Raw genomic sequence first — 23,559 nt, 5'->3', positions numbered from 1 at the left:
TTACTACTAACACAGGATTGTCTGAATTTCAACAAGACCCTCAAACCTTTTGGGAGAATATTTTATAGACTGATAACTCAAAACTGTTTAGAAGATAGTGTCACATTTCACCAAACGTGCAGAATTCTACTATATGAACATCATCCGTGATTTCCCATCGTAGGATGAGATCAGGATGCTTCCTCTGTCAAAAAATCAGTAAAAATTCAGTAATCATTCATTCAATTAAATCTTAAATGCAACAGAATTATGCAAAACAAATGGTGCCTATATTTACTTTAGAGTGGCAGTTACTTTTCACATGGATGATACTGATGTTAGATTATAAATTTCTTGTGTATAATTTAATAACTGTATTTTGCACGAGTGTCTTTGTTTGATATTAAACATTTTGCAAATCTGAATAATACGTTCTTGTGATTTACATATATTTATAGGTTTTTATAAATAAAGATGCCGGATTAAAACACCAAACTAAATGCATACACTTCCTTGCAATAAAATCATGTTTAGGGGCGCATATCCACACTCCAATCCTGTAGAGGGCGGTAATCAACTGAACTCAGGACTGTTACATGGCTAATAGAAAGGAAGGAAGAACGTCCGGCATCGTATCTGAAGTTTCCCAGTACAAAGTAAAATAACGTTTTATAGCCACGTTCATCAAAATATCCTCGTTTAATTACTCTGATTATGACGAAATAAAGACGCCTCTTAGTTGTAAGTATCAATGAGATATCTGACTATGAGTTTACAGGATTTCGGTGTGGGCAGCATGTAGCTTGCGTTAGCTATGAATGTAGCTTTAATTGTGTGCTAAAATCATTAGCAATTACGAAGATATTTAGCTGTTATCTTGCGACAACTGTCTGATGAAGTGTTCTGACGTTATAGTTTGTGTGCATCTAAGTGACACCTACAGTGTATATGGTTTGAATCGAAGGTTGGATGAAATTTTGGTGAGGAAAAGCAGCATGGAAGGGTCCTCGGAGGCGGAACCCCCCCAGATCATCCAGATGACCACCAACGAAAAGGTATTTTTGCATCTTAATAGTTTGCCAAGTTAGAGCTGAACCCTGAGAAACTGAAGGGAACTGGGGGAGTCAGCAGCCAAGTCAGATTATACAGACGATTTTCTGCCCCGTTTGGTTTTTAAATTTACCCAGTTCATTAAAAGCATTTCAGTCACAACTTAAAATGATTCTGTAAAATCATATAGGTCCTCAAAATAGAAGCCAGTAATGTTCTACCTCAGGAGAACCACCACCTCTCTAGTGGTGTCCAAAGTATTCCAGAAAGGACCAAGAAGGTGCAGGTTTTCTTTGCAGCCACTGACTCCAGCAGGTGATTTCCCTGATGAACTCATCCCATCTGCTCACAGCGATGTTCATCAGGGAAATTACCTGCTGGAGTCGGTGGCTGCAAAGAAAACCTGCACCCTCTTGGCCCTTTCTGGAATACTTTGGACACCATTAGACTCTAGTGGTTAAGCATTGGGCTTCAGACCAGACCACAGTACTATATAAATGCAGTCCATCCAAATGGAGATCTGTGACTTTGCACAAGCCACACGTTTTAGTTCTGTGCTAAAAAGTGCTCCCAGCTCTCACTTCAGTGGTGCTGGTGGACTGTAGTGCAGCTTTTGATACTACACATTGTTGCATGCGCGGCCTTTCTCCTGGACTGTGATCTAGATCTTGTTATTGCTGTTTATTTGTCTTTCAGGTGTTCTCAGGTGAATTGTTGTGTTGCTGATTTTTTTTTTTTCCTTGATTTTTGCACTTTACAGTATTGTTAATTATTTCCTACTTTGTTGTGTTGCAGCCCATAAACAAAGCCTACAGTTAAGTCCACATTGAAAACAACTTGGATCAAAGGCTGGTGGCTGTGTTTTAGTTGTTAAAAATATATTCACCTTCTTAATTATTTCATATCTTGATGCCTACAGTGCCTGTTACATATTCTGTTGGTCGCACATCCGGGCACAATGCCAGCTGGTGTGAAAACAGTCAAGCTGGGGTGGATTGTTTAAGAAGCATACAGTTTAATTTGATGTGTTGTTTTTTTGTTGTTTTTTTTTTTTTACATTGTAGCCACTGTTTCAGTTCAACAGCAAATAACACTCACAATTATACACTGTAAGACACTTTATCTTCATTGTTAGTTGCAGCTCTACTGGCCTCACAACACTGGAGTTCAGTGTGTTTTTGTGGACACAATGTGTTAAATGTACACTCGGAATGTCTCTGCAATTCACCTAACCTTCATGTCTTTGGAAGTGGGAGGAAGCCGGAGCACCTGGAGGGAATCCACACAAACACAGGAAGAACAAACAAACTCCAGACAGAAAGAACCAACAGATGTTTAATAATTTTGTGTCGACTAATTGCAGTCAGGACTACAGCTGTGTCTTTGTCGTCATGTGCTGACAGTGAAAATAAATTTCACTTAAATATTGTTTGGGTTTAATTTTGAATTTCAGGTGGTGGAGCTTCTGAATCAAGCTGCTCTGACACCTACAGATGAAAAGCTAACAGTGCTCAAACAGGTTTGTGATCACATTTAAATCAAGTTTAAAGTGATGTGAGCTAAAGGATTATACTAATACAAAATGTTTGGAGAATACTCGCAGCTTAGATTAATGTTTGACATACTTCATATCTAAGTAAAAAAAAAAAATCCCCTAAATAAATGCATGTTGCATTGACTTGAACTGTTCCTTTACGTGCACTTTTTGCATATCAGGAAATGATCTAGATGTATACAACTGTAAAGATTATTAAATTGATACAAAGCAATTAAAACTGGTGTTCTTGTGTATTTTTAGGTCCAGGAGCTTATCACTAACAAGGACCCATCTCTTCTTGATAATTTTTTGGACGTAAGCAAGCATCTGCACAGATTTCTTTACTGTTGTGTCTCCCCCCCCCCCCCCCCAATTCTGCTACATGGATGCAAAATTATCCTGCAAATGTGTTCAGAATGAAATGGCACGCAATGGTTACGCACTTGCTTTATATTTTCATTTATAAATTTTCTTCTGCTGTCTTGTACATCTTGTAGGAGATGATTGCCTTTCAGACGGACAGGTCCATTGAAGTTAGGAGGTTTGTCATTGGCTTCATAGAAGAAGCATGGTGGGTTCTCATACAGCGAATGACCTTTTATTTGTATTGATCATTATTGTAAGTTACACATTTGCAAAATAAGCTTTTGTAATTTTCTTGATCTTTCTTGTTTTTCAGCAAAAGAGACAATGAGCTTCTCATCAGACTGATCGCTAACTTGAACATGTTGCTGAAGGATGAAAGTGTAAATGTGGTTAAAAAGGCCATCCTCACACTCACTCAGCTTTACAAAGTTACTTTACAGGTAGAGTAAAACTCACCTAAACTATCATCACATAAACCAGATACTCGCACTCACAGGACAAAAGCAAAAGTCCCCATACTTTTGTATGGTTTTCCATGTAATAACATGTATATACAGGATTTTTTATAACTGATTTTCGCTCACATCAGGCAAAACGTCCCATCCAATCACAATGCATTTCCATTAAAAGCCCCTCTCATGTACCGGACAGATCAGTCTGGGTGTGTCCAGTCACAACAGAGGTATGAAATGAAGTTCAACACAGACACTCACTGATTTGAGGAAAGTACATACCGTATTTCCTTACTTTAAAAGACCAAGCGTTTATTGTTTTCAAACTGTGCTCAGACCCGGTGCCTCAGACCTGGGTGTGGCGAAACACAGACAACCGCTTTAGATCAGAGCCCTCTGCTTGGCTGCGAACCCTCTCCGTAGCTTGAAGCGCACCCGCGTTTGATTTGATTTGCGTAACAGTGTAAAAGCAAAAGTTCATTGAACTACAGGGTAACACAAAGCGACAAATGTACTTGTTTCCATTGTGACCCAATAATGCACTCCGCTTTAGCGACACAGACCGCAGCGGATGTGATGGGTCACTTTTCCGGCTTCACTCCTTCCTCTCCCGTCATATGTTAAAAGCTTTAGCAGTGCGCACGCCGATTAGATTTCGATCACGGATCAAATATGTTTGGCAGAAAAGTACACAAATATGGCCAACTTTCCAACATGGACTCTAACAACTACAAATACGCTCAAATGACCTGCAGTTCATGGAGAGAAATTGCATGTAATGTTTTTTGGATGGTTGATGATTGTATAAAGAAGTGGAGCTCGTTGAGGGACAAATTGTTCCAGAAAAAGCTGCTGTTCCTGTGGCAAGTTGCAATAAGACGCACACCAACACGATGGAAAACTTGAAAAGGGTCACGTGCACGTCTGCATCATTGTCTGGCCACAGTTACACAGTTGTAAAAGCATAAGTCGAGCTTTAGCATCTTAAGGTACCACTCCGCAGCAGACGTAGAAAAATGAGTGACTCGTCCAAATATAATGTTTTTAATGCACATAATGTGCGGTGCTTAATTAAGGGATTTACTTTTACTTTATTTACATTTACTTTTTTCAGACAAAGTTTTGTCCCGGCCATTAAACGAGGTAGGCCCTGATTCAAGGTCAACCGTTTAATCAAAGAAATATGTAAGCCTAATTGGTGCTGGGGATTCCCCGTAGATTGTTGAGTGCTGCCTGGCTGTAACTAATCTGTTACATACATATAGCAGATTTTGTCAGTTTTATACATATAGTGGCTTTCAATTATAGTAAGTCCCTTCGGCTGCTCCCTTGTTTGCACTCGGGGTCGCCACAGCAAATCCAAGGTGGATCTGCATGTTGAATTGGCACAGGTTTTACGCCGGATGCCCTTCCTGACGCAAATCCACATTACATGGAGAAATGGCAGGGGTGGGATTTGAACCCAGAACCTTCTGCACTGAAACCAAGCACATTAACCACTTGGCCACCACAACGGACAAATTTTCTGCTCCACCTTAATCCATTACATACGACTTTTACTCTATATGAGTTAACGCTGTCTGTTTCACAGCCTCATTTACATATATTTATCCCATGCAATTGATTTCTTGTGTAATTTAATCCATATTCCACTGTTGTTACAAACTGTCATGAATTTGTTGTTAGCCTGAAGAAAGTTTTTTTTTTTGTTTGTTTTTTGCACATAATCGTTCCCCAATGTGTTATTTCTTTTACCTCACTCCTGAAGATATTTTGTTTTCAGTTCATTTCTTGTTGCTCTCTTGCCAGTGGTTGGTGCGTTCCAAAATTGTGTCAGAGATGCAGGAGGCATGCTGGGATATGGTCACACAGATGAAAGGGGATGTTCTGGCCTTGCTGGACTCTGAAAATGATGGTGTGCGCACTCATGCCATCAAGTTCACAGAATCATTAATTGTGACACTGTCACCTCGGACAGCAGACTCTGACATCCCCAAACGACAGGAAGGTGACATCAGCCTGGACAAAGTACCCAAAGATCACTCCTACATTCGCTGCGGTATGGATTATTACCACTAGATGTACTTTAAGAATTGGAATCTGTACGAAATCCTGTTGAAGCAGCTTTGTTTGAGTACCATTGTTTTATTTGTGCAGGATAACTGTTAAATGGTTGATATTTTACAGTGCAATGGTAGACTTAAGGGTTTAATAAACAAAACCAAATCAAGATCATTTGCATGACCTCTTCCTCACATTTCTTAATTAAAATGGTTATAAAACACATCAAGAAAATAATAGCCACACAAATTCAGTATTTTTGACCCCACCATTAGTGCTCTTTTTGTGCTGATGTACGAGGTCTGTTAGAAAAGTATCCAGCTATTGGCCGGGGAAAAAAAAACTGGCTTACCTGGAGGGTTGGAAACCTAATCACCCTTGAAGTAGTTTCCTTGGGACTCCACACACTTCTCCCAGTGGTGTCGCCACTGTTGGAAGCATTCCAAAAAAGCCTCTTTTGGGATGGAGCGCAGATCCGCCGTCGTTGCAGCCATGATGTCCTCCCTCGTCTCAAAACGTGTTCCTTTTAATGGTGTTTTAATTTTTGGGAACAGCCAGAAGTCGCAAGGGGCCATGTCAGGAGAGTATGGAGCCTGTGGAACCACAGGAGTTTGGTTTTGAGACAAAAAAGTCTGATTTAAGTTCGAGGAATGTGCAGGAACATTGTCGTGGTGGAGGCGCCAATTTCCTGTGGCCCACAACTCCTGTCTCTTGCACCGTACAGCATTACGGAGGCGACGGAGGACATCCCTGTAATACTCCTTCGTTATTGTTTGACCCTGTGGTGCGTACTGGTGGTGTACCACACCGCAGGAGTAAAAAAACAGTCAGCATTACCTTCACATTGCTGCGCACTTGGCGCGCCTTCTTCGGTCGTGGCGACGTGGAATGCTTCCACTGTGACGACTGGAATTTGGTTTCCGTGTCGTACCCGTACACCCAGGACTCATCACCGGTGATAATAGTGTCCATAAAGCTGGGATCAGTGTGAATGGAGTCCAGCATGTCCTGTGAGACTTCAACACGGAGGTGCTTTTGGTCCGCCATCAGCAACCTCGGCACGAATTTCGCAGCCACTTGCTTTATGCCCAAATCTTCTGTCACGATGGAATGTGCCGAAAAAGTACTAATGTCCACTTCCTCTGCAATTTCTCGGATGGTCACTCAACGTTCCCGCATCACCACAGCGTTCACTTTGGAAATGATCTCCTCATTTCGGCACGTCGATGGTCGGCCAGAGCGCGGCTCGCTCTCCACCGTTACGCGTCCGTCTTTAAACCGGTTGTACCACTCCTTAATTTGTGTGGCGCCCATAGCTTCATCCCCGAAAGCCGTCTTTATTTTTTGGATAGTTTCCACTTGGCTGTCGCCAAGTTTCTGGCAAAATTTGATGCAATGGCGTTGCTCCAATCGTTCCGCCATTTTCCTTGCAACAAAAATCCGCCGAGCGCACAGAGCCACTCCTCACACAAAGGCTGCTCACAGGTGAATGACGCAACCGACAGGCGGGACAAAACTCACGCATGCGCACTAAGGTTCAAGGTTGGCTGATGCAATCACACGTGATTCAAATCCATAAAGTTTTTGAAAAAAATAAAAAGGTTGGATAGTTTTCTCACAGACCTCGTATGTGTTAAATGAGTAGCTTTTTAAAAAATGAAATGAGTATATTGAGCTTGTGATGCTGTTTGGACTGTGGTTTGATACATGTGTCTTTACATTTCTCTCTCTAGATGTTTTGTGCGAAGAGGGAAAGCTGCACTGGAAAAATGCTGCTGAAGTCATGTCCACCCGGCCATTTCCGCATCAATCTTACCACAGCACTGGGCTCCTTGGCCACCATCGCCCGTCAGAGACCCATGTCATGTCAAAAGTGGTGCAAGCATATGAGGGACTTTGCACGGTAAGCATTCCCAAGTCTGCATTTATGCAAATATCCATCAAACTGAGATTTTCTTTTAAAAACTGTAAAAAAGAAACAAAAGACCAGATCCCATAGACACCTCCTACTGACACCAAGTATGCTTTGTGCTTGTACAGTCATACCAAGTTAAATGTCTTTTATGTGTGTATTTTAATGGAGACTCCTTTAATCTCAGCAGCAAATTTTTTTGTGCTCTGTAGTGCCTAATTCTATAAGATTCTAATATATTTTTCCCTCATTCCATTTTTGTTCTTAGCAAATCTGCCCCCTACTCTGGCCAAGTCTCAAGTCAGCAGTGTCCGAAAGAACCTGAAGCTGCACCTTGTGGCAGTCCTCAAGCATCCCTGCAGCCTGGAATTCCACGGTCAAATCAGCACTCTGCTGCAGATCTGGGGATGCCCTGAGTGAAATAAGCAAGTGTACACCTGCTCCACTGAGCAGCGCAAAAGGACTCGCATATGAACAATACACAGAGGGGAGGAAAAGATCAAGAGTGGGTTAGTAATGATGTCTGGCAGTAAATGCACTGTGATTCTTCCACAGGTCTGAGGGGAAATACACTGAGAAGACATTGTCAGTGATTGGTCTTGAGGTGAATGTAGGCTGTGCAAGACTAACAGTCTTCTGTAGGAATATTTCATGTAATTGTTCAGTGTAAGTTGTGTTTGGCAGATAGATCACCTTAGTTGTTGCTACAGGTTAAAGGACCGGGATCATTTTATTTTGACTTTGGTTAGTTTGCTGATGGCAAACCCACACTGAATTTATAGCGGGTATGTGTTTTGTAGCTGTGCTATTTGCCTAGATTAGGTGAAAGTGCAGGAGCAGTGGGATCTCAGTTTCTCAAACAACATTGATTGAATCCCTGTTCTGGCTGAAGGTACTACATACTGCATTTACCTGAGAGAAAAGGCATAACTAATAGGTTTTTGGATATCAAGAATCAACTGACACTTGTGATGAATGGAATTTTTATTTATTTTTTTAACCCACCACTATCCATGACACACTTTCTCTTCTTTCAGAGCCGACCCTGATAGAAGATGATGAAGAGAAAGAGGAGCCAGCACCTATTTCAGACTCTAAGCCGTCAACTGCTTCAGTTGCCAGTCTTCAATTGACCTCACTGCCGAGTTCCTGCACCACTGCTCAACTCTGAGAATGTTGCTAACCTGGTGAGCTACAGGCTGTCCAAGCAAAACTTTACTAAACTATGATATTCTCTCTGGATAATTAAAAACTAAACAAATAAAATGCTTGTTCTTCATTAAAATATGTTTTGGGTATCTCTCTGTTTTAGCCTGAGTTACATTCAGATCGATGTCTGTTTTTAGGGTTGATCAGTATGGTGTACCTGCCTGATGTCATGCCAGCATCCCTCCAGGCCCACGTCTACACCTGTTGAGGTCAGCTGGTACTGATGCTCAAATCAAGCATCTGGCCAGGATGATGGCCACACAGATGACTGCTGCTGGAATTGGTCCAGGCTAGTATCAACCATATGGAACAGAACTCTCATTTTGGAGTGTGTGTGGTATTAATGTCAGTGTTTCTTTGGAGTCAGGCTAATAGCACCTACCTGGAGTATTGGCTGATACTACATATTTTTAAATGGCATTAAAATTACGGTACTCATTATTTGTATCGGTTTTGACTGGCCAAGCTCTATTGAGAAGTATGTCCACCATTCCAGGATTAGAGCAGTGCAAAGGCCCAAGAGGTTGAAGTTGCGTTCCCAAAGAGGAAGTCTTTGATGAGGACAACGCCACCAAGGATCCGCTCATCAAGCGCAGAGTACCAGCTGTGATGATTGGCCAAGCTATCTCTGTATTGGGACATTATGGAGAAAGTAATTCAGGCTACACTGAGGCTCCTGCAGTCAAGAGACTTCCTCAACCCATCATTCCTACAAGTCAAACAAAGTGAGTCCCACACACTGACACCGAGGAGCAGCAGAAAAACATGGTGCCATTAATTTACGGTGAAGGATATGAAAGATGAATAAAATAATGTGGTTTTCATAAACAGTTGTGGTAGATGAGCAGGAATGGAGTTATTCAAATAACTGCAGGCTAATTTTTTTATGATAACCAGATGCCTTGTTCAGACTGCCAGTAAATATCCAATTTATGTGTATATCCAATTTGAATCTGATTCCGTGCTGCAATTCTGAACAGTCAAAAGTTGTGTGAAATCTGTTTTTTCTTCAGGTGTTTAATACTTTTTTCCTGTGTCATTTCACATTATTACACATAACTTAATGTATGGACATCTGTGGTTTGATTTATTTGTATGTGTTGATTACTTGGGTTGTTACTGACATCTGGTGAAAATTTTGTGTTGATTGCACCTTTAGAAATATATTTACTGAGAAAAAAGGTAATGCATTCAATACTTATTTTACCCGCTGTATAAACACACCACCTTTGATTGTAATCCATATCCCGTGAGCCAGAGATCTGTGGTTGCAACAGTTGGATAGCAGTCATGTGACTGTTTATGTGGGTGTGACTTTTATTACTACATCAATCAATGTGGATTAAACAACAGATGAGAACTGCAACACAGACAAACACATCAGATCTGGTCACTTGCCATATGCATTATGGACAGTCGATCAGCATGATCACATGTGCAACAAATCCTGTTTAAACTGGTAGTCAGACTAAAGGTAGATTGTTCTTTCTGTTTTATTCATAAACTATAGATATGCTATACACATATCTAAAGTTTAATTCACACTGCTGACACTTTCATTTAATAATCGTTATCTGTTTGCACTCCGTTAGTCTACTAGCCTGCCTTTCAGAACAGTCCAGAATTAATTATTTTGTCTTTTTTCCTAACTGTTCTGGGGCCTGTCTATGTCAGGCCCGTGGCTGCAGTTATTTGAATGTGCAATGATGGAGTTATGTGTTTAGCTTTATTTGTGTATGCTACGTCTTTCTCGGGCATGCTTAATGCATAGTTTGATGATCTTTTACAGAGTTTTAGGGAGCAGCGGGAGAAAAAAAATGTTTCGTCTCCCAGATGTCGTCAAGCCTTTTTCAGATAGTCAAATTGAAATGTTAACATCCTCCGCAGTCAAACGCATCCTGCGTTCCGAAAAGACCATCGCCAAAAGTGGCATGTCTCATGTAAGTAAACCTCACCAATGATGATCAACATAAACATAACTTTGCTCAGAATTACATTGCTTATGTTTTAAGGAAAAAAAATACTCTTGTGGGTACGAACTACTTCTAAAATAATACAAGCTTCACAAATGGATGGACAGTTTTCCTGCTGTTTGAACAGATTTTGAGGAAAATATTATTTTCTTTATAATTATTACATGTATCTGTGGCAGCACGGTGGAGAAGCAGTTAGTGTGCTTGTTTTCACAACAGAAGGTTCCTGTTTCAAGGCCCACCCCTGCCCAGTCTCCATGTAATATGGAGTTGTGGCATCTGGCATAAACCGTGTGCAGAATCAGCATTCAGGTCCATGGTGGCCCTCCTGTGGTGACCCCAAGTGGAAAAGGGAGAAGCCTAAAGAACTTAATTACTATAGTTTTTTCCATGCATCTATTTATGTTAAGCAGAAATTTTTGATGGGTGGCTAAATAAACAACTTGTGTAGGATTGTGTAGGTGCACAGCATTGGATGGGTCTTTCACCTATTAAGTCCTTCCAGAGTATTACAGAGTGTGAGACCCCCCCAACATGATCAGAAAACGCCTCTTCAGGCAGTGTAATGGCAGGTCCTCAACGAAAGCCCTCTCTGACAGGAATGTGAAACAACACAGTGTGATTGTGAGCTCCTAAAACTCAGTACTTCTGCAGAAAGTCATGACAGCATTCATTTAAATTTTTATTCCTTTAATTATGTCAGGTCCGTGTGAAGCTTCTGTCCAGGCTGGTAACTCAGTTTGAAGGAACAATGAAAGAGGATGTGCTGAGTTATATTCTGGAGGACATCAGGACGAGAAGTGACCTGGCATTTTCACTCCTCTACCAAGAGTACAACGCCTACCTCAGCCAGCTGCCAGCCGGACTTCTGGACAGCTACGACCACTGTCTCTACACTCTGCTGTCGGGCCTGCAGGAGAAACCGGAGCAGCGGGACGGGTGAGGGGTTTGGGGGGTGGGGGGCGCAAAACAGAAACCTAAAACTTGTATGGTGGGTACAGTGAGGTCCATATATATTTGGACACTGACATATTTTAAAGGGAATTATTATATTCAAACACACCTTGTAGGGCAGTAGGACTCAGAACCGTTGCAGCCATGCACCATCCTTGCTGGCCCTGATTTATTACAAAGGTGCTGGCATACAGGAACATTCTTCCATATAAACCTGTAATTCTTGCACTTAATTTGACCTTCAACCTCTAATCAAAGAATAGCCATCTAACTAGAATTATGTTTCTCTTCCAGACTTTTCACTAAACTCGTATTAGAAGCTCCTATTATCACAGCGTCGGCTTTGGTTGTAATAAGACGTTACTGTGAGGATGAGGTAAATGACATGATTAAAAACACGTTCTCTCCAGAGAGCAGTTCCTTAAATTAAACACATCTGTTTATTGCTCCCTTTGTTTCAGTCACGGGTGTATTTGGGTATGAGCACTCTGAAAGAGCTGATCATCAAACGTCCCTCAAGACAGTTTCGGTATCTGCATGTGCTACTGGATCTCAGCTCACATGAGAAGGAGAAGGTGAAAACATTTCCTTTTTACTTTATCACTCAGTCATCACCAACCGCTTTTCCGGGTTCGGGTCGCGGGGGCAACAGCTCCAGCAGGGGACCCCAGACTTCCCTTTCCCGTGCCACATTGACCACCTATGACTGGAGGATCCCGAGGCGTTCCCAGGCCAGTGTGGCGATATAATCTCTCCACCTAGTCCTGGGTCTTTCCTGGGGTCTCCTACCAGATGGACGTGCCTGGAACACCTCCCTAGGGAGGCGCCCAAGAGGCATCCTTACCAGATGCCTGAACCACCTCAGCTGGCTCCTTTCAATGTGAAGGAGGAGTGACTCTACTCCGAGCTCCCCACGGATGACCGAACGTCTCCCCTTATCTCTAAGGGAGACACCAGCCACCCTCCTGAGGAAGCCCATTTCGGCCACTTGCACCCGAGCTCTAGTTCTTGAGGTCATGACCCAACCCTCATGACCATAGGTGAGAGTAGGAACGAAGATTGACCAGTAGATCGAGAGCTTCGTCTTTTGGCCCAGCTCCCTTTTCATCACAACAGTGCGGTAGAGCGAATGCAAGACCGCCCGTGCTGTGCCGATTCTCTGGCCAATCTCACGCTCCATCGTCCCCTCACTCGTGAAAAAGATTCCGAGGTACTTGAATTCCTTCACTTGGGGCAAGGCCATATTCCCTACCCGGAGTAGGCAATCCATTGGTTTCCTGCTGAGAACCATAGCCTCAGATTTAGAGGTGCTGATCCTCATCCCAGCCGCTTCACACTCGGCTGCGAACCGATCCAGTGAGTGTTGGAGGTCACCAGCCGATGAAGCGAACATGACCACATCATCTGCAAAAAGCAGAGATGAGACCCTGAGCCCACCAAACCGGAAACCCTCCTCCCCCCAACTTGGCCTTGATATCCTGTCCATGAATATCACAAATAGAATTGGTGACAGAGGGGGCCATGGGGGTCGGGTGCAGAGAGAACTGGGTGGCAGTCAAGGGCTTGTGCCGGAGGTTGAGAGGTACTGACTAGAGATAGTTGGGCTCACCTCCCTCTGTCAGCAAGGTCTTCAACTCCCACCTCTGGGAGAGCTTCTCCCAGATCCCGGGGGAGGTTGGAGACATGGAGTCCGAGTGGACCATGTTCTCCACCTCTATTGTCGATGCGTCCGCTCGTAGTTGTGGTCGCAAGGTCTCTGGTGCCTGTTGCGGTGGCAATCCCCGAACCCGGTGGTGGACGCCGGAAGTAAGGGATGCCGTCAAGCTGAAGGAGTCCTACTTGTCTTTGTTGGTAAGTGGGACCCCGGAGGCAGCTGACAGGTACCGGCAGGCCAAGCATACCTGCAGCCTGTGTGGTTGCAGAGGCAAAAACTCAGGTCTGGGAGGAGTTTGGGGAGGCCATGGAGGAGGACTATCGGTCGGCCTCAAAGAAATTCTGGCAAACCGTTCGACGCCTCAGGAGGCGGAAGCAGCTCTCCGCCAACACTGTCTATAATGCGGGTGGGGAGCTGTTGACCCTGACTGGGGATGTTGTCGGGCTTCGAGAATCGACTTCGAGGATCTCCTCAATCCCATCGTCACATCTTCCGAAGAGGAAGCAGAGACTAGGGACTCAGAGACGGACTCATCCATCACCCAGGTCGAAGTCACTGAGGTGGTCAAAAAGCTCCTTGGTGGCAAGGCTCCTGGGGTGGATGAAATCTGTCCTGAGTACCTTAAGTCTCTGGATGTTGTGGGACTGTCTTGGTTGACACGCCTCTGCAACATCACGTGGTGGTCGGGGACAGTGCCTCTGGATTGGTAGACCGGCGTGGTGATCCCTCTGTTTAAGAATGGGGAGCGGAGGGTGTGTTCCACCTACAGGGGGATCACACTCCTCGGCCTCCCCGGTAAGGTCTATTCCACAGTACTGGAGAGGAGAATTCGACCGACAGTTGAACCTTGGATTCAGGAGGAGCAGTGTGGCTTTCTTCCTGGTCGCCGCACACTGGACCAGCTCTACACCATCGGGTGCTCAAGGGTTCATGGGAGTTTGCCCAACCAGTCCACATGAGCTTTGTGGATCTGGAGAAAGCGTTCGACCGTGTCCTTCGAGGCACCCTGTGGGGGGGTGCTCCGGGAGTACGGGGCCCTTTGCTAAGGCCTATCCGGCCCCTGTACGACTGCAGCAGGAGCTTGGTTCGCATTACCGGTAGTAAGTCAAACCTGTTTCCAGTGCACATTGGCCTCCACCAGGGCTGCCCTTTGTCACCGGTTCTGTTCATTACCTTTATGGACAGAATTTCCAGGCGCAGCCAGGGTGTAGAGGGGGTCCAGTTTGAGAACCACAGAATCTCACCTCTGCTGTTTGCAGACGATGTGGTTCTGTTGGCTTCATCAAATCAGGACCTTCAGCGTGCCCTGGGGCGGTTTGCAGCCGTCAGCACCTCCAAATCTGAGGCCATGGTTCTCGACCGGAAAAAGGTGCCTTGCCCTCTTCAGGTCATTGGGGTGTCCTTGCCTCAAGTGGAGGAGTTTAAGTATCTCGGGGTCTTGTTCACGAGTGAGGGACAGATGAGCGTGAAATCGACAGATGGAACGGTGCAGCGTCTGTAGTGATGCGGTCACTGTATCGGACCGTCGTGGTGAAGAGAGAGCTGAGTAGGAGGGCAAAGCTCTCGATTTACCGATTGATCTACGTTCTGACCCTCACCTATGGTCATGAGATTTGGCTCATGACCGAAAGATTAAGATCGTGAGTACAAGCAGCCGAAATGAGTTTCCTCCGCAGGGTGGCTGGGCGCTTGAGCTCGGTCACTCGGGAGGAGCTCAGAGTCGAGAAGCTGCTCCTCCATGTCGAAAGGAGCCAGGTGAGGTGGCTCAGGCATCTTTTCCAGATGCCCCCTGGACGCCTCGCTGGACAGGTGTTCCGGCACGTCCCATCGGGAGGAGGCCCTGGGGAAGACCCAGGACACGCTGGAGGGACTATGTCTCTCAGCTGGCTTGGGAATGCCTCGGAGTTCCCCCGGAGGAGCTGGGAGAGGCGTGTGTGGGTCGGGAGGTCTGGGCAGCTTTGCTTGAGCTGCTGCCCCCGCGACCTGACCCCAGATGAAGCGGAAGAAAATGGATGTGCCTGCACCTTGCCTGGGTGACAAGGTGCAGCCCTGGCAGAGGCCAACCTCCACCGTAAACGACTCTGACTTACTGCTGAGCACCTGAACACAGCTCTCGCTTTGTGAGTACAGAAATTGGATAGTCCTGAGAAGGGACCTCCTCACTCCATACTCCCACAGTATCTCCCGGGGTACCTGATCATATGCCTTCTTCAAGTCCACAAAACGCATGTAGACTGGGTGGGCATACTCCCAGGCACCCTCCAGGATCCTTGTGAGAGTAAAGACCAGGATGGAACCCGCATTGTTCCTCTTCAATCAGAGGTTTGGCTATCGACTGAACCCTCCTTTCCAGCACCCTGGAGTAGACTTTACCAGGGAGGCTGAGCAGTGTGATGCCCCTGTAGTTGGCATACACTCTCTGGTCCCCCTTTTTAAATATGGGGACCACCACCCCAATTTGCCACTCCTTAGGCACTGTCCCAGACCTCAACGCAGTGTTGAAGAGATGTCTCATCCAAGACAATCCCTCCACACCCAGAGCCTTCAGCATTTCTGGACGGATCTCATCAACCCCCGGGTCCTCACCACTGCAGAGTTGTTTGACTACCTCAGTGATTTCCACCAGGGAAATTGATGAAAATCCTCCATCAGCTTCCAGCTCTGCCCCTACTATAGGGGGTGCTCCGGTCTGATGCAGGAGTTCCTCAAAGTGTTCCTACCAGCACCGGATTACATCCTCAGTTGAGGTCAGCAGAGTCCCATCCTTACTGTAGACAGCTTGGATTTTCTCCTCCTGAGGTGCCTCACGGTCTGCCAGAAGCACCTTTGTGCCGATTGAAAGTCCTTCTCCATGGTTGCTCCAAACTCCTCCCACACCCGCTGCTTTGTCTCCCCCACAGCAGAGGCTGTTGCCTTTCGGGCCTGTCAGTACCTTGCAACTGCCTCTGGAGTCCTCCGAGATAACATATCCCAGAAGGACTCCTTCAGTTGGACCATTCCCTGACCACCGGTGTCCCCCACCTAAGACCTTCAGGCCACAGCTCCCTGCTGCAGCTTCAGCAATGGAAGCTTTGAACATTACCCATTCTGGTTCAATGCCCCCAACCTCCACAGGGATGCTATAGAAGCTCTACCGGAGGTGCGAGTTGAAGATCTGTTGGACAGTGGGCTCCTCCAGACGTTCCCAGTTCACCTGCCCTATCCATTTGGGCTTACCAGGTCTGTCCAAAGTCCTCCCCCACCCTCTGATCCAACTCACCACCAGATGGTGATCAGTTGACAGCTCTGCCCCTCTCTTCACCCGAGTGTCCAGAACATGCGGCCTCAAATCAGATGATACAATCACAAAATCGATCATCGATTTTCGGCCTCGGGTGCTCTGGTACCATGTACACTTATGAGCATCCTTATGTTCGAACATGGTGTTTGTTATGGACAGTCCATGACTAGCATAGAAGTCCAGTAACAAACAACCATTCGGGTTTAGATCAGGGAAGCCGTTCCTCCCAGTCACACCTCTCCAGGTGTCTGTCATTGCCCATATGTGCATTGAAGTCCCCCAGCAGAACAATGGAGTCTTGTTTTGACATTGTTAAACATTAAATGATAATTGCAGAATTGTATATGTGGGTATATACCCTTCAACGTATAATTTGTAGGGCTAGAAGAATAAGTTAAATAAAATCTGCCAAATAAAAATTCAGTATGTTCCTGTCTTATTTTCATTTGAAAAGTTTGTGTTTTGTTATCAGGTGCGCACTACTGCCTTGGGTTTCCTCAAGCGCATGCATGAGAAAGACCAGCTGAGGGACTACATTGAGAAGTTTGCTCTCAACTACATGCAGCTTCTGGTCCATCCCAACCCTCCGTCTCTGCTTTTTGGGGCTGACAAAGACACAGGTGGGACAAAATGTTGGAAGATTGTAGTGTTTTTGTAGCACCTCTTTTATCTACCTTACGTTTCTTGTAACCAAATTCTCTTAATACAAGACTTGTAATGATGACTTGTAATGTTTTTTTTTTATTTTATATTTTTGTGCAGCCAACACTTGCAAACATTTAGCATCATAAGAAAGACATTGAGTGTGTAGAGTTGTGAGTCAGTGTTTCCCCTCTTATCATGGGCTTTAAAAATTAAAACTTTACTTTACTGTAAAGAGCAGTAAAAGCTTCCGAATAAAGTGTTCATCCTTTCAAAGCCAACAGTAGATAGGCATCATCCTTAAGTCAGAAAAAATGTCAGCTTTTTTTCTTTGTAAACGCACCCATCCTGAAGAAGATGCTAGAAGCTCTGATGCTGGTGATAGTTACCTCAGGCTTTGACCCACGTTGGGTGTTGAAGAGGAAATGCACATCATAATTAAATAAGAACACACAGTATGAATAACAGCTATAAAACAGCAATGTTCCTCCGTTAGCCACAAACATCATGAACTCTGCTGCTCCTTTAATATAGTGTGGTGTGTGTGTGTGTGTGTGTGTTGTGTGTGTGTGTGTGTGTGTGTGTGTGTGTGTGTGTGTGTGTGTGTGTGTGTGTGTGTGTGTTGTTGTGTGTGTGTGTGGTACAGTGTATAGTAATTCAAGTGAGCAGTGATGAGCCAGAGCTTGCAGATGCTCTGCTGTCATTAAGGTCTGCTGTTTGGAAACACAACAGTTTCTCACTATTCTCATGACCATGGATATTATCATGCGGGTCTGATCAAAACTACTGTATATGTCAGTGTTGTTCAGCTGTGGTCGGGACTCGGGTACGTAGCTGGTTGTACATCGAACTTACTCACCTGAATGTGACCATCAGTAGTACAAGAAAAATAATGTACTGCTAACTCACCTTCACATGACATTTAAGCAACATGCTGCTAACAAACAGACTGTGCCAAAGACTGTAGGTGTTTTTATTATAATAGATACATGAGAACACAGATTTAAAAACGATGTAATGAAAATTTACCAAACCGTGAGCATAAAACAACAGAGTTTATTCTTGCATATGTCCATGAGCATGATGATCAGCAGTCAGTTAATAACTGTAGGTCATGCTGTGTCTAAATATTATGTCTGTCTTCTGAGTAGAAGGTGATTTCTGCAGCTGCATTCTTGGAAAACAATGTACTTGATTATTTTTGGGGTGCTTATACTTTATATATATATCTGACTATGATTTCCACCCACACCTGTCTGAGGCTCTAAAAGAGCAGCAGTAAGTAATGGGAGTGTTGTCGTGTATTTGCTGGCACAGAGGTGGCTGCCCGCTGGACTGAAGAGACGGTGAGACAGTGTCTTTTCCTCTACCTGTCCCTCCTGCCACTGAACCACCGTCTTGTCCATGAGCTGGCTTCAGTTTACACCGAGGCCATCGCTGACATCAAGCGCAGTGTGCTTCGAGCAATAGAACAGCCTGTAAGTCAGCTCTCCCATCTCTTTGACCTGACACTGCTCCAGCTTTGTCTTGAGAATCCGTCAGTGTTTGTTCTTGTTCGTGTTCTCTCCAAGTTTCTCTTGTTTGTTTTAGATTCGTGGTATGGGCATGAACTCTCCTGAGTTACTCCTCTTGGTTGAAAACTGCCCAAAAGGAGCAGAGACTCTGGTAACTCGCTGTCTGCACATTTTGACAGATAAAGGTAAAAAGACAGTGAAGATGTTCTAACGTATGCTGTAGTATTGTTACCATTTATATCACTTGCCTTGTAATTATAAAGTTTGCTGTATCATCTTGTGTTGAAATGAGCTGTATGAAGACTTTATTGCTTAAAATGTTGAGGCATTTAAGACTAAAAATTTACTCGTGAATTCTGTAGGAACTGAATCTGCCTTGGTAGCATAAATACAGGTGAAACATATGGATGTGTAAAATGCATACGGTATGTCCTCGTCTCTGCATTCAGTGCCTCCGTCTCCAGAGCTGGTGGAGAGAGTACAAGATCTTTACCACAAACGAGTTCCAGATGTTCGCTTCCTGATTCCAGTCATAAATGGACTCGAAAAGGTATTGACCTGAAAATCATTTTAAATGGATTTTACCACATGAGTCCAAGACGAATTTCCTTTTGGGACAATGAAGTATCTCGTGCTGTAAATACTTATTCTGCATGTAGCCAAACACAGACACATGGGTTCTGTCTCAACAGCATGTCAGTTTAAGTCTCATGTCTTCAGACATGTAGAAATGTGATCTGATTTGTTCCTGGTTGTACACATCATGGTTACAGAACCCTTCGGTGCCAAAGCTGTTTCACAGGATGTTAGGCTGGAAGTTATACTTGATATTATAACATAGTGGGGTGTTTTTTGTTACTGTGGATTGTTTTCCACACACAGAGTGAAGTCATCAGGCTCTGCCCAAGCTGATCAAACTCAACCCAATTGTTGTGAAGGAGGTTTTTAATCGTCTCTTGGGAACCCAGCACAGTAAGAATCACTTCCAGCAGTCCATTTGTAACTGTTGATAACTGCATGACTGTCACTTCTGATCATTGCACTCTCTTTGAATGATGTTTCTTACTTTCTTTTACCTCCTTGTGTATGTGACTGCACAGTATTTGCCGTTATCAGTGTCCGACATGTTTAGTGATGTCACTGTAACAGAAAAATTTAGTGCTCAGTACCATTGAATTTACACAATTTGCGACTTCTCCACCCTACAGTAAATTCAATAACACGTTAGTTAAAAAACAAACAAGAAGATTATTATTGAATTTTGGAAGAGGTGCCTCAAAAGATTCATATCACTTCCCACAGAGAAAATGACAAAGATCTGCTTGATGTATGTATGAGTGTGATTGTTTGGCTTCATGTGACATAATTTGTCTTGGTGTTGATTTCCAGGTGAGGGGAGTTCCTCCATGTCTCCTCTCACTCCAGGAGACCTGCTCGTTGCTCTACACAACATCGATTCTGACAAATGTGATATGAAGTCTATCATTAAAGGTCAGTGTTCTCATGCTGCCAGAGTCCATCCTCAAGCAGTTTCTGTTCTGTTACTTCACACATTGTAAGTACGGGGACGGCTGCAGCCTACGTGGGCAAAAAAACTGCTACATTTAGAACATGTTCATCTGGGAGATTTTTAAGACAGTCCGTGTAAGACTACTTTTTCTCATAACACTTGTTACTGTTTTAAAATCAAGCCAGTGTTTGTATCATTTTAATGCAGATTTGAAGGTTTTGTTTGTGTTGTTGCAGGAGCTCCTCCTGATTTCATATTATAGAATTCACTAGGTCTGCTGTTGAACCCATAAGTACAGGTCAAATTAAATAAAAAAAATTGTGGCCTGGTTCTGGTACAAAGCAAAACCTTGTAGATGAATAAAGTGTCATCCCTCTGGTCCAGAATATGCTAAATGAGTCTCAGGCAGCTGCAGAAGAACTGATAAAACGACCTGAATCAGTGTTGTGTTTCTGTTCTGCAGCTACCAACCTGTGCTTTGCAGAGAAGAACGTGTACACGTCTGAGGTGTTGGCTGTGGTGATGCAGCAGCTGATGGAGCAGAGTCCTCTCCCCATGCTGCTCATGAGAACGGTCATTCAGTCTCTCACCATGTATCCTCGCCTGGGCGGCTTCGTCATGAACGTCCTGTCCCGTCTCATCGTCAAGCAGGTTCGCATCAAACACACACGTGAGTCAAAGTGCTTCTCTTATGGAAGAAAGTCACTTTGAGGTCAGTTTCAGCTGAAGATATAAGTCATTGAGGTATAGTTGAGTCTACACACCATCCCTCTGGAGTTGAACTGATACCGTCAGGATGTGATGGAAGGATTTCACCTGTAATTCAGAGGGTTTAACAAACTAGTGCATTGACCAGTAAAGTATTACAGTATTGCTGTAGTGCACTCAGGTCTTGACACGTCAGTGTTTCCTCCTGTAGGTGTGGAAGTATCCCAAAGTGTGGGAGGGGTTTGTGAAGTGCTGTCAGCGGACGAAGCCTCAGTCGTACAGCGTGCTGCTGCAGCTGCCGCCTGCACAGTTATCGAGTGTGTTTGAACGCTGCCCAGAGATGAGAGAACTTCTACTGCAGCACGTCCACTCTTTCACACCTAATCAGGTCAGATCAATGTCCAGATCACCTCACGCAGTGACTGAACTTAGCAACCGTCTGGATTTTGTGTTTCAAACCACCTCAACTTTTCTGTGTGACAGCAAGCCCACATATCTGCTTCCATCATGTCGGTCCTGGAAGTCAACACGAAACCAGAGCCAAAGTCTATAGAGTCTGTTGTGAAGAGAGAGGTGAGAGATGAATACCTCCTAAGGTGCACCACTCACACGTCACCCTGCCTTTGGTTTTCATAATTCACTAGGTCTAGAAAAGATGTTTCCCACTGGGTTTGAGGTAAAGATAATAACACAACACAAATTCCTTTTAAGGCTGCTAACTTTTTTGACACATAGTTAAATGCACACTGTGATCCTCGACCTGTGTCGTAGTTTGAGATATCAGGAAGCCATGGAGCAGGACCTGTGTGGATGGCAGCAGAAACAAGCCTCTGTGAGCAGACATTCAGGCATTCTGAATTGATCTGTAGCAGATTAACTAAACCCAAGTCAACAAATTGTCAGCTCTGTGAACAGTGGGCATGTTGCTCTGTTTCAGAAGTGTGGAGTGCCAACAGGCTGAAAGTTTAAAACACACATCGCTTCAATTCTCACCAAGTGTGTTTCCTGTCCTTTTACCTTTCTCCCAGCCAGCATGGCAGCAATTTCCACAAAAATTAAGCAAGATTTGACTCTCTATCAACTGTTTAACTCTTGTTGATCAGGTGCAGAGCCTTAGAGTGGCATCAACACCCCCCCCCCCCCAGAGTAAAACTCTATTTATTAATGAGAATTAATAAAACAACTAAAACATCATTCAGTCACCATGACTGTCATAGTTTTACTACTACAGTTCTGCACAGAGGGGAATTGGCCCCCCCAAATTTTTTTATCTTAATTAAAAAAAAAAAAAATGATTGCAATCATTATGCAGCAGCTTGATGATAAAAAATGCAATTAATTAATCAATTGCATGATTGATCATTGCTAACTCATGATTAATCCCAATTAAAAGTTTGAACTGTGCTGTGGCCAACTGTTGAGCACTGATGGTTCATTCAGGTTTACTTGTCCAACTTGTTGGTTGTCTGTTGTATTCATAATTTGTTGTACCTCCTTTGTGTTATCGTGTAGATGGTAGCAGCTGCCTCAGTGGTGGAGGAGAGTCCTGTGGTCATGCTGAGGGAGCCTGAGCCTCCACAGCGGCAGGTGTCAGCCGTTACACAAGACGAGGAAGAACCCATGGAGCAACAAGGAGCAGACTCTGAGAGACAGGAGGAAACTGTTAATGAGGTAAACACTTTTTTTAATGTATTTATTACGTGCCTTTGTCAGCATTATTTGACTTGTCTGTGGTACACCTCAGTAAACGCTGCTCGACTGCCTCAGACACACAAAATGTTGTCTTGTACGGGTCAAAGTCGAGTCTTGTCCAGTCGACGGACAGTTAAATTAGCTGCCCTACACACTTCTTTCACCTTTTAGTTTATTATTGTTCTTTTATTTACTGTGGTATTGAATTTGCAGCCGCCCTCTTCTGTCTACCTGATCCTATGACATGTCAGAAGGAGAGTGAGTGAGTACGTGGCTCTTAGATTGCTTAGTCCCAATACTGACCTCTAGTGAATCCACAGTGCAGCCGTGGTATCAACTTTTTGTAACAGCTTCTATATTTCTGTGACCACCCAAGTACTGAAAGTGATGCGCTTGAAGAGACATTCGTGTATTTCAGCACCAACATTCATGGACTTGGGTCCTCTGCCTTTGAGACTGAGAGACACCTGGGATATGTTGGTCATACAGCACGTGTCGGTCGGTGCGTGATGCGTCAGGGTTGAAGTCAAGGGGTCGTCCGTGTTTCAACTGGCTGGATGTTTTGATTGTTTGCAGGTGGAGTTAAAACCAGCAGAAGAGTCTGTGTCACCAGAACCAGAACCAGCTGAAGAGCCCATAAAGTCGTGTCAGTCTGAAGCTTCAGACAGAAATGAACCAGTAAACGAGGACATCGACGCTGCAGGGCCTGAAGAAGAAGCAGAAGAAGAAACCTGCAAAAAAGATGCAAAATAACAGACTCTCAGACAAATGCACCCAGAAGAATGTGTTCTCCAAACATCCCACATTTATCTAATTACAAAAACAACTGTTTTATTATTTTGTATTTGTAGAAATGTGTTTGTGTTGTAAAAGCATTCTGAATGTCTCCATGTCATGATATGTGGCAAATCAATAAAGAAGACAAATACCGAAGTCACCGAGGTGGTCAGAAAGCTCTTCGGTGGCAAGGCTCCTGGGGTGGATGAAATCCGTCCTGAGTACCTTAAGTCTCTGGATGTTGTGGGACTGTCTTGGCTGACATGCCTCTGCAACATCGCGTGGCGAT

The 23,559-nt window shown here is 44.3% G+C and overlaps 1 protein-coding gene across 1 annotated transcript; it reads left to right on the top strand.

The window, feature by feature from the left end:
- Positions 1-582: 582 nt before the first annotated feature.
- On the top strand, positions 583-23,439 carry sympk (symplekin). Its single transcript, XM_034186902.1, is given in 35 exon segments — positions 583-720; positions 944-1,034; positions 2,483-2,548; positions 2,828-2,881; positions 3,064-3,137; positions 3,246-3,372; positions 5,194-5,443; positions 7,179-7,199; positions 7,202-7,246; positions 7,249-7,305; positions 7,308-7,336; positions 7,339-7,348; positions 7,626-7,770; positions 7,772-7,866; positions 8,395-8,472; positions 8,475-8,510; positions 8,513-8,548; positions 8,704-8,766; positions 8,769-8,855; positions 9,063-9,291; positions 10,356-10,506; positions 11,243-11,478; positions 11,788-11,869; positions 11,955-12,068; positions 16,900-17,047; positions 18,387-18,547; positions 18,660-18,768; positions 19,033-19,133; positions 19,468-19,555; positions 19,973-20,074; positions 20,557-20,744; positions 21,013-21,189; positions 21,285-21,374; positions 22,314-22,472; positions 23,067-23,439. Coding segments are annotated over 34 exon segments (3,648 nt in total). The 5' UTR covers positions 583-720; positions 944-974; the 3' UTR covers positions 23,247-23,439.
- The last annotated feature ends 120 nt before the right edge of the window (positions 23,440-23,559 follow it).

The sequence above is a fragment of the Thalassophryne amazonica genome, chromosome 14, assembly GCF_902500255.1.
Source record: "Thalassophryne amazonica chromosome 14, fThaAma1.1, whole genome shotgun sequence".
NCBI classification, from domain to species: Eukaryota; Metazoa; Chordata; class Actinopteri; order Batrachoidiformes; family Batrachoididae; genus Thalassophryne; species Thalassophryne amazonica.
The sequence above is the reverse complement of the archived record's forward strand: the minus strand, read 5'-3'. Positions and strand labels throughout refer to the sequence as shown.